The sequence below is a fragment of the Triticum aestivum genome, chromosome 2A (genome assembly GCF_018294505.1).
Source record: "Triticum aestivum cultivar Chinese Spring chromosome 2A, IWGSC CS RefSeq v2.1, whole genome shotgun sequence".
Lineage (NCBI taxonomy): Eukaryota > Viridiplantae > Streptophyta > Magnoliopsida > Poales > Poaceae > Triticum > Triticum aestivum.
The window spans coordinates 740,509,808-740,521,369 of record NC_057797.1 but is presented as its reverse complement, the minus strand read 5'-3'; the positions used below and the strand labels follow the sequence as shown (position 1 = coordinate 740,521,369).

The following is an 11,562-nucleotide window of genomic DNA, read 5'->3' as shown; positions in this document are numbered from 1 at the left end:
GTTTTCCACCTGTCCCCCACGAGGAACCCATGAGAAAATGAAAATATTTAAATAAACATAGTAGCGACAAAGAATAACATTTCAGCAACAAAACAAGCACATTTCAGCAGCATAACTTGAGCAAATTTCAACAAAAAACAATAATAGATTGTTCAACAGCTATATAGAGTGTATTTCAGCAGCATGATACCACATTTCAGCAACAAAGATGATTTGGCCTTCGACACTGGGGTGGGGGGCTCGGTCGCTCAGGCTCGGTAGCTTTGGGTTGGGCCGCACCGGATCAGTGCTTGGTAATTTTTTTTATTTTGCCGGGTTTGCCCGGTTTCGGGTTTGGGAACTAGCGAAACGGGTGCAAACCCACGAAACGTGTCGGGTTGTATAATGTGCCCAACAACTGCCCGGCGGGAATGAAAAGACGCCCATTCCCATCTTCTAATAGGATAAAAATCCACGGGGACGCGGGTTTCGAGGACCCATTGCCATCTTGAAGCGCTATTGAATGGTAGCCGCGAAGACTTCGACAAACTCGCCTTGTCATCCCTGTGCTTCTCCGCCGACGCCGTTCGCCGAGGTGCGATCTACACTACATTGCAGCTTGAAGAGGGGAATCAGGCGCGGGATGCTCCAGACCGCAGGCCTTCTACACCACCAACCGCCCCCCAGGCACCACCTCTAGTGGCGGTGCTCCTCCTCAACAACCTCCGTCGCTGCAGCCGGCGCCACGTCCGGCGGGGCAACCACGACCGCCAGGTGTTCGTCCCATTTCTCATGTTCAGTGTCAGTGTGTTAGCCTGTCAGGTTCAGTTGCCAATCCACACTACAAGAAAATATATCATTTGCCACCAGATATTTTGTCACCAAGCGGTTTGGTGGCTGAAGATGTACTAATTGCAACCAGCTAATTAGTTCCTTGGTCACCATAGGCCTATGTGTTGTACCCTCACGACTTTGTATCCAGTGGAGAAATAGCAACCAAGGGCTAGTATGCAAAAAGGCAAGTCACCTTCCTAGCGTCTCCCCAAATCCCCCAAATCAGATCGACATCCCTGGCGGCGGCCGACGCGTTCCTTGGTGGCTGACTCGTTCCTGCCGGCGGAGGGGGCGGCGGAAGGCGGAGGGCGCGATCCCCGCGACGGCTGGCGTTTTCCTCGCGGCAGAAGAGAGGGGGGGCTCTTCCTTGCGGCAGCGGCGGGCGTGTTCCTCACGACGGCGGCGGCGACGGGCGTGTTCCTCGCGACGACAGCGGCAGGCTTGTCCCTTGCGGCGGTGGTGGCAGCTCGGCTGCGTGGGGGAGGTGAAGCAGCGGCGGCAGCGGCCGCGTGGTCGAAGGGAAGGGGCGCCTAGGGTTCCTCCTTCCCCAACCCCAACCAGCTCTGCAGGAACCGACGCCCCAAGCTCGCCAACGAGATCTCGCTCTCACTGTCAACACCAGAAAAAGCTTCAACCCGTAAGACTGATCTCCTCTCTGTCCTTGCCTCCTTCCCTGTGTCTCTCCATTAATTTCCTTGGAGTACTTGATGGCTAGATCATGCACTTCAAGTGTTTGTGGAAATGTGTAAGTAAAATATACATGTAGCTTACCGTTTGTGATTTGGAAACTGGCTTGGCCTACCATGTAGAGTTCGGTTGTGTGATTTGAATATAATGTCAATATTGGCTTGGTCCGGTTGATGTGTTGTGTAGAATAATGGCAATACTGAGAGTTAGATTATCCTGAGAGTTAGATTATCCTCTTCAAAACCAGAGTAGTAGAATAATGGCAATACTGCCGTGCCCAACCGGGCCATAATATACATATAGTCTTGGTTTTGCTTGTAGTAAAATATACAGCATAATGTTACTGCATATTGATACTTACAACATCAGGACTTGTAGTATATGTTAGTAGTACAATGTTTAGAAAGGATATGCAGTTCTGTGATGACTATCTTCAAATACTGTTCTGTGAAGACTGTCTTTGTATAATGTTGTAGTATAATATTTGAAGACTGTCTTTGTATACAATTCTAGTATAAAATTATAGAGTTCCATGGCTGCTGTTGTTGTGATATTATATTTTAGTATAATGTTACTACATATAAAATAATTACATAAGCAAGCTGCGTGTTTAGTTTGATAAAGTGCAAGTTTTCTTTTGAAAATACAGTGGCAATGTGACATATATATGGGGTACTGTAGGATTGTTATTTTGATAAATATAAGCCTGATTTAACCGAAATTCAGTAGATCAATTAGTTTATCATGTCGGGTGGACTGGTTGAAAATGATTGACATATCTAGCCTGATTCCTTTCGTGATTGAGGTGTTTACCGGCAGATATAATGATTTGTAGCTAATGTGGTTATGTTGTTATATTTTACATTTCTAGTACTTTGGTTCACTTGTAGAGTGCTTGTGCAGGAAAAGATATAGTATGGATAAGAGTTGGATGAGGTTGCCTGATAGGTTTTCAAGTGATTACATTTCAGGGGTGAATGCATTCATTGATTTTGCTTGTCAACATAACAACGGCAATGATAAGATGCGTTGCCCTTGTGAAACTTGTATGAATATAAGTCAGCAGAGTGTCAGTCAAGTTCGAACCCATTTGTTATTGTATGGTATACAAACTTCATACACAAAATGGATATTCCATGGAGAACAAGTTAGCAATGATGAAGACCAAGTTGATGAGTCACTTGAAAATGAGGAAGATCTTGATGATTTTGATGGATTTGATATGGTCCAAGATCTGCTAGGAGATATCCATAGAGCCACGGTTGGGGTTGACGAGCAAGAGAACCATAATCCTGCTGGAGGTAGCATTCCGGAGCCCAATGAGTCATCGACCAGATTTGACGGCTTGCTGAGAAGTGCACAACGTGAGCTATACCCGGGCTGCAAAGGCCACTCGGTGCTATCCTTTGTTTTAAAGCTGGTACACCTCAAAGATCTTAACCATTGGAGCAACAAATCTTTTGACATGTTACTCAAGCTTCAAAAGGAGGCTTTGCCAGCTGGTAACTCGCTTCCAGCCACGTACTATGAAGCAAAGAAGATGTTGAGAGATCTAGGGCTAGGTTATGAAAGTATTGATGCTTGCAAAAATGATTGTGTTCTATTCTGGAAGGAGCATGAGGACAAGGATGAGTGCCCAGTTTGTAAGGAATCGAGGTGGAAGACACAGAAGGGCAAGGGGAAGCAAGTACCTCAGAAAGTGTTGTGCTACTTTCCCTTAATCCCTAGATTACAATGGCTGTTCATGAACAAGGAAATAGCTTCAGATTTGCGTTATCATAGGGATAAGAGAGTTGTCGAACCAAATGTGTTGACGGGTCCTCCGGATGGCGATGCTTGGAAACATATGGATAAGAAATATCCCTGGCTGGAAGAAGACCCTCGCCATTTGCGGCTCGGGGTTGGCACCGATGGTTTCAACCCATTTGGAATTATGAGTAGCTCATATAGTGTGTGGCCTGTCATTGTAGTTGTGTATAACTTGCCTCCATGGAGAAGCATGAAAGAGCCCTTCCTGCTCATGACATTATTGATCCCTGGGAAGAAGTCACCGGGAAGGGACATTGATGTGTATTTGAGGCCATTGGTTGAAGAACTAAAGCAATTATTTAATCCAGGAGTTGTTACTTTTGACGCTGTTGAAGGAGGTACTTTCAATATGCGTGCAATATTGCTATGGACTATCCACGACCTTCCAGCACTAGGTTCAGTATTTGGGTATTCTACAATGGGCTACAAGGCATGCCCCTGTTTGCCTAGATGGAACCTATTCGCAACCACTTCGAAGCAAAATTGGTTTCTTAGGCCATAGGAGGTACTTGCCTATTCGCCATAGGTGGCGCAAAAGTAAGGCCTTCAATGGTAAGAATGAGAAAGCGTTGCCACCAAAACAACTATCTGGGAAAGACATTTTTGAATTGTTGCAGAAGTTAGATCATCTCCAGGGCTTCAAATACGGAAAACACCCTGGAAATAAGAAAAGAAAGGCATCTTCAAAGGACATGCCAGGGAAAAATTTCACAAAGATGAGCATCTTGTTTGAGCTACCATATTGGAAGGATATGAAATTGCCACACAATCTTGATGTCATGCACATTGAAAAGAACATTTGTGAGAGCTTATTCGGGACTTTATTAAACATAGATGGCAAGTCCAAGGACACACTTAAGGCCCGCAAGGACTTAGAAGACATGAATATCAGAGAAGATCTACACTTGAATGATACGAGAAGTAGCGTAGAAAAGCATCATGCATGGTACACATTAACCAGAGATGAGAAACTTGAGTTTCTGCAATTCCTAGAATCTATTTGCTTCCCAGATGGATTTGCTGCAAATATATCAAAAGGTATAAGTAAAGATGGGAAAATAACTGGGTTGAAGACACACGACTACCATATTCTTCTTCAGAGAATACTCCCGATTGGAATGCGAGGATTTCTGCACAAAGATATATGTGATGCACTTCTGCAGCTTGGTAGTTTTTTTCGCCAATTATGCTCCAAGACATTGAAGCTGGATATCTTGGATAAGTTGGAACAACAAATAGTAATTGTGTTGTGCAAACTAGAAATGATTCTCCCACCTGCATTCTTTGATATCAGCGTGCACTTAGCAGTGCATCTACCACAACAAGCAAGGCTTGGAGGTCCTGTACAATACAGATGGATGTTCTTCGTTGAAAGGTAGCTTGTTCTTCATAACATTAGTCCTTCCACCCTTTACAGTTCTATTAGTGTGTAAAAATGTGTTGTAGTAAGAAAATTTGGGCTGCAGGTTCCTTGGTACTTTGAAAGGCATGGTGAGCAATAGGGCACACCCAGAGGGTTCAATTGCTGAAGCTTGTGTTATGAAGGAGTGCTCAACATTCTGCTCCATGTATCTACATGGAATTGAGACAAGGTTCAATAGACAAGAGCGGAACTTTGATGGGGAGAGACAACCACTTGATCGTTTCTCGGTATTCTCAACTAGTTTCCGTGCTTTTGGCCATAGGGATGACCTTATGTTAACACAAGATCAGTATGATTCTTTGTCTTGGTATGTGCTAAATAATTGTGAGGAACTACAAGAATACCTATAGTAAGTATACATGTTATAAACTTTAAGTTATAATTATACATCCTCAACTAGTTAGAAACTCATCCCTCGACATTTCTTTCTAGTGAGCATGAGGATGCCCTACTGGTTGAAGGTGCAGATAATATTGAAAATAGGCAACGTGAACAGTTTGGTTCATGGCTGCGCCAAAGAGTAAGTCCATGCTATTACTTGAGTTAACTTGCAATGGCTTCGCCAATCATGCTAGAACAATCCAGGCAATGGCTTCCATGAGTTAACATGCATTACTTGTGGAATTTAGGTGATCAATCTGCGCAACCAAGGAGCATCCCTAGTGTCTGACTGTTTGTATGCATTGGCAATTGGACCGCATAAGAGAGTACACAGATTCTCAGGATGCATTGCTGGTGGTGTTAGATTCTTGACAAAGGAGCGTGAAGAGGGTCGTAAAAGTCAGAACAGTGGTGTATGCACAGAGGGACAACATAAGGGGCAAAATATCACATATTATGGTATTCTTAAAAATATATATGTCCTGGATTACCCCAATGATCGACATGTTGCTTTATTTGAGTGTGAATGGTATGATTTAGAGAGTAACAAGCCTGTGAGGATCGATGACGACTTTGTTAGTGTTAATACAGGAAGCAAGTGGTACCAAAATGACTCCTTTGTACTAGCTAGTCAAGTGAGCCAAGTCTTCTGTGTACGTGATACAAAATTGAAGGGAGATTGGCTAGTTGTGCAGAAGGCTCCGCATCGCCATCTTTTTGATCCAGAGGTTTGGAATCAAGTCAATGAAGATGATGCTAGCGATGATATTGCATTTCAAGAGGAGGAAGCTACCAATGTTTCCATAGATGAAACTTTTGAAGGCAATATCTCGTGTCGACATGATGTTGCACCAGAAATTGTTACTGATCCAAAAGAGTTGGCATCTTTGAAGGAGAGCCATGTCTCTCAGGATAATTCTGAAGAGGAACCAGAGTAGTAGAATAATTATGTGTTGTATCGGGTTATATGTCTCATATTTCAGGTTATGTTAGACTACATGTGTCCCGTGTCAGGTTATATTAGAATAATGGTGTTCTATTTCAGTGTATATCAGACTATATGTATCCTGTTTCAGGTTATATCAGACTATATGTATCTTGTTTTAGGTTATATTAGACTATATATGTCCTGTCTCAGGTTATTTCGAATTATTATTGATACTTATGATTTATTTATGTTGCCACAATATATCTAATTACTATGTAACTCGTGGTTTATTTCTGTTGACGTAGCAAATCTGATTTCCCTATCTTCCTAATATAAACAATCTGGGTATTGTTCCATTCTTTTAATTCTATGGCAGATGGGACCTGGACGAACAGTCCGGCCACCAAGAAATGCCCCGCAATCTCAAGGTCAACATTCTGGGAGTACCTCAGCATCAAAATCCAGGAAGGTACGTGGGATAAATAAGGGAAAGGGCTTGGAGCGTTTGATCAAAAGGGCAGGTCATCCACTAAACTTGACCATCTCCGAAGAGAGAAGACCTATTGGAGAAAATAATGAATTACTTTCCAGAGAGATTGGACTTCTTACACGGTACCATGCACCATTCCAACGTGCCGGGTGGCATAGTCTGACTGAGGATGATAAGGAGCCGTTGTATGAACTTCTAAAGGTATGTAAGATTATCAAACTTTCTAACTTAGAATATGTATAGTTTTAACTTTGAGTTCTTTCTTCGTAGCTTAAGTTCAATCTTGATTTCACCCAAGATCATATCAAAGGCTGTGTGGATCTGCTATTCTCTTCAAGCTACAAAAGTTTCCGTCACAAGTGTTATGAACATTATGTAAAATCTGGTGATGATGCTAGAAGCAATCCATATCCTCCCCTTATTGATAATAGAGTTGGAGACTGGATTTGGCTCTGTGATCATTTTGAAACAGAAGAATTTAAGGTATGGTAGTCTTTGAATGGATGTCAACAGTTTTGCATCTATCTTATCACTTGACCCTGCCTTATTTGTTTACAAAAAACTACCATATGCAGAAATGGTCCACAATTGGGAAGGCTAACCGCTCAAACCTACCTTATGTTCACAAGAAGGGAACAAAGTCATTTGTAGCGGTTCAACATGAATTAGTAAGTCACTATTACTTATCTTTATCGTGTGTCACAATTGTGGTGAAAGCAGAATATCAAAACTTGTAGCTGTCTTATTATATTCATGTCTTTTGACTTTGAATCTTGTATTATCAGAATTGTGGCGATATCAGACTATACAAGGAGTGTTACTCTAGTGATAAGAAGGGATGGGCATCAGAAGATGCCAGGAATAAACATGTAAGTACCATGTAACAAATTAATTTTTGTTGAGAGAGATTAAGCAATGGGAATACTTAGATACAAATGAGAACTAGAGAGCAAGAAATGGTTCTTGTACTTTTAAGTAGTAGTGATGGCAGAACTAGATGATGCACTATTATTAGGAAGATGTGCATGATATAGGTACAAATAATTATTAATGCAGGAAGAAATGTTGCAGAAGCAAAAGGAACCTATAGAGGAGGGTGAAGTACCTTTAACAGAGCAACAGATTTGCGAGCATGTGCTAGGTAAGGCATAGGGTTACGTCAGAGGTCGGGGTCATGGACCAAAACCAAATAGAAGGGCTTACTCAAGCGCATCAAGCTCAACTCAGCATGTAGTGGAAGAATTGGCCTCTACAATGGAGATTGTTGCTACGCAGCAAACTCAAATTGAGGCTCAACAATCTCAACTTGAAGCTCAACAGAAGAAGATCGATTGGCTACAAAGTGTCGTGTCTAACTTGGTTGGCATTTCACCTCCTATGGACGGCACTAGTGCAACAGGGCTAGGTTTCACAACTGAGTGGCCAATGCCATCTGACGGAATAGGTATGCAACACATCAATCTCAACTATTTTTGGCATTTTTTATTCACTGAAAATACATGTAGCATATTGCCTTTTATAAAGCATTCCAATTTCTGCCACAGGTTCGCTGATATCTAACACTGTAGAAAGGATGTCAAGTTTTCCAAGATCATTTGCAAGGTAATGTTATTTTTCCCATGCTCTGGTATTTTAGATGATGCCTCCTACACCTGCAGCTTGCTTAGATATAGCAGTGTACTTGGTATCGAGATCTTCTAATCAAGATAGTTCTTGCTAATAATTCTGTAACAGAAAATGAAGATACTCATCATGAATATATGGACTTACAAATTCCAATGTATAGCTAGTAATACATGTATACATTTTCAACAGTCATTTGAGGCCAGGATATAGACCTGCTCCAACTTCTTCTTCTGATGGCAATGGTATGGTCAGTTTGCCTCTCCTTCAAACAATCAAAATACTATGTGATTTGGCAAATTTCTTCATGATCTTAATCTTGATGGTCCAAATTTGTGAATCACAGGCTCTCTGGTGTCGGATGGAGGGTCCAGGTATTCATGATCAGGTTGCTAGCTTTATTTTATGTTGTTTACCTCACCAACCAAACACGCTCCTGCAGTGCTTTCCCCTGGCCGACACGATTCAATGCTGCACTTTCCCTGCTTTTCGTGCCTGCTACCACATCTCAAGAAAGGCACATTGCATTGCCGATTAATTCTCTGCCTTACCTAGTCATTCTATTAGTTAATCCCCGGCACAAGCTTGTCTTTCTCGTCTTGGGCGAATGACACGGCTTGGCACTAGTTAACTTGCCATTTCTTCATTGACGATTAGCTAGCCTTAAACACTACTGGCCTCTGAATTTTTGGGTGTGCCGGTGCACCTAGATCCACCCCGTTGCTTCTTCAAAATGCCAGATCAATCTACTTATCTGACTGAATTCTCTTGACCACATTTACTCTCGCTTAGTCGAGTTCTGCCACCACCCATGCACTCTGGTTATTAACACCAGTTTAAGTTAATTTAATGCGCTCATTTTTATTTGATTAGTTTGCTGCGACGCTGATAATATTAAGTGTACGTAGATTAGCTCAAGTCTTGGATGTAATCACGTATGCAGTCTGTTTACTTTTGCTAGACCTGACCTGACCATGTTCCTTAATGTTGGTTTCACACGATTTGTTAGTTCATTATCCAGCGACGTCTCTTGGTGGACAATTGGATAGTTATTGGTTTCTGACCCATGGGAGTTGGAGAATAATGTGATTCAGAGTTAGCTATGTACAAATGTATAGTAGAAATTAAAAGTAGGTAGGTGGCAAAGTAGGTAGGTGATTCAGAGTTAGCTACGTACAAATGTATTTCCTGTGTATGTGTGCAGTTTTTCTTCCTGTGATGTTGTTGAGCTTCTGAGCTACGGCAAAGTTGATCAAGTGACTGGCAATTTGGTGTCTCTAGCTTAGTTTATTGGCATGCTTGCACTCTTTCTGATGTTTGTTATGTCTGGTGTTGTTAATGAAATAACATGTGCTCTGGCCACCATTATATAGGAGATGACCTTGGAGGAGCAGCGGAAAGCAATACTCGCGTTAAAGACTGAGAAGAGAAAACTAGTTGGATCTAAAGAAAATTCAGTGTACAAATGCTAAATGTAATGTTTGGATCATATTGGGGTTTACTGATTGGATCATATGTTCAGATCAGTACTAAACGTGGTACTGTACTTTGCAAATGCTAGAGTGGTATTTCCTACTTGCAAAACAAAATTCAGTTTAGCATGTAATGTTTGGATCATAAGTTTACAAATGTTGATTCTGAACTTCTGAATGTTGATTCTGAACTGCCAAATGTCTAAAATTCTGAGATTTCTTGCATACTGCAAATGTCAGCGTGTGACAATATATTGTACCTATGATATAGTTGCTTTCTCATGCCTGTAGTTACCAAGGTTTACAATTTTTTGGTTACAAAAGATGTCTAGTCTCCAACATGTAGTTGGTCTCTACATTCTTTTAGTCACCAAGCCTTGGCTGGTCACTTGATATCTCTAGCCACTAACCATGTACATGGTTGTTGTACATTTTTAGCAACCAAGTCGTCCATGGTCTCTAGATGTCATCAGTCACCAAGTCTCCCTTGGTCCCTAGATGCCATTAGTCACCAGATTTGGTTGGTAGCTATTGGTATGACATTTAGTGACCAGGGTTCTCAATGTTGGTCGCTCAATATCTATAGCGACTAGACTATAGCCACCACGAAGCGACCAAGTAGTGTTGGTACCAATAGACCACTAGCCACCAATTTTGTACCTTTAGCAACCGATCACCTTGGTGGCTAAAACTCATGTCTCTAGTAGTGCGAATACGCAAGAGACAGTAGACTACCAGCAGCGGTCATCGGCCACCGCCGGTGGCTCTACATCGACGGATCGACCACGGCCCCGACGTCTCCACCTGCTCCGAGTTGGCGTCCGCAGGCCGACCCATGGACATGCCTTGTCCAGGGACTGGCCGGTTCCATGGGCCCTGAATGGCTCTCTCAGCGATGGATGTACCGTGGCAGCCGCCCCTTTCTGTCCTCGCCCCGTCAGGCCGTCACCACTCCTTCGCCCCTCTGCACCAGCCACAAGTCATCTACGGCGCTGCTTCGCCCGCGGTTGCACTATATGCGTCGATGACGGCTCAGTACGCTCCGGTTCAACACCTCCAGGCGTCTCCTCAAGCACCACCGAGACCAGCTCCTGCTCCTTCACGCGACCAAGTTGCTTTCTTGCAGGCCATGAACACTCAGCAAGGCGATGGCTAGAGTTTCGACATTGGGGCAACTGCACATTTGGAATGTTGTCTTCTGCCCATTCCATTTCATCTCTTCCTTCAATTATTGTTGCAAATGGTTCTTCAATTCCCCGGTCACGTCTGTTGGCCACTCGATCATTACTACCTCTAGCAAACCCGAAATGCTTAACAGTGTCCTAGTTGCACCTAATCTTGTCCAGAATCTAATATATGTTCGGCAATTCACCAAATATAATCATGTACTCCCTCCGTTCCAAATTACTCGTCGCAGAAATGGATGTATCTAGAACTAAAATACATCTAAATACATCCATACCAGCGACAAGTAATTTGGAACGGAGGGAGTATCTGTCAAATTTGATCCCTTTGCACTACTGGAAAAATGGCTGTTACTGAGTTCTTTCCTCTTCGCCAAGTAATGAAACACGGGATCACGGTAAAAGCTCCCAAAGCCGAGTATGACAATCTTCACGCAAGCCCCCGCGTCGCTCCTCTTGGGGCGGCTCGGGTGGCACCGTAAGCCAGCCGCCGCCGGTTCCCCTCCCACCATCTCTTCCCCTCGCCGTCACCTGAGGAGGCTGACGGGAAATCTCGCTGCGCTTTCGAGGAGGGTGGCGGCGAGGCGTTCTCTCTCTAGCCCAGGCGGGTGGTGCGGGAAGCCAGCGCGTGGAGTGTTCATGGCGGCTGGTGTGGGGGGCTCTTGCAGATCCGGCGCGCTGGTGGTCGGGGATGCAGCGTACGGCGGCGGATCCGACGAGCAGTAGGTGCTCCGCTGGTGTAGCGCGGTAGC

The 11,562-nt window shown here is 43.5% G+C and overlaps 1 protein-coding gene across 7 annotated transcripts; it reads left to right on the top strand.

The window, feature by feature from the left end:
• The first annotated feature begins 932 nt into the window (after positions 1-932).
• On the top strand, positions 933-9,851 carry LOC123190769 (uncharacterized). 7 transcript variants are annotated; one of them, XM_044603483.1, is made up of 13 exons: positions 933-1,450; positions 2,472-4,684; positions 4,776-5,081; positions 5,165-5,252; positions 5,362-6,732; positions 6,802-7,014; positions 7,107-7,199; positions 7,317-7,400; positions 7,588-7,975; positions 8,076-8,133; positions 8,347-8,399; positions 8,501-8,542; positions 9,528-9,851. In XM_044603483.1, exons 2-5 carry the CDS (start codon positions 4,002-4,004, stop codon positions 6,049-6,051), a joined length of 1,767 nt encoding a protein of 588 aa, XP_044459418.1. In that variant the 5' UTR covers positions 933-1,450; positions 2,472-4,001; the 3' UTR covers positions 6,052-6,732; positions 6,802-7,014; positions 7,107-7,199; positions 7,317-7,400; positions 7,588-7,975; positions 8,076-8,133; positions 8,347-8,399; positions 8,501-8,542; positions 9,528-9,851. The 7 variants fall into 7 exon arrangements, with proteins under 7 accessions (XP_044459418.1, XP_044459417.1, XP_044459416.1 ...); XM_044603482.1 differs by having other exon boundaries at positions 2,404-4,684; positions 7,603-7,975; XM_044603481.1 differs by having other exon boundaries at positions 2,404-4,684; positions 8,501-8,528.
• The last annotated feature ends 1,711 nt before the right edge of the window (positions 9,852-11,562 follow it).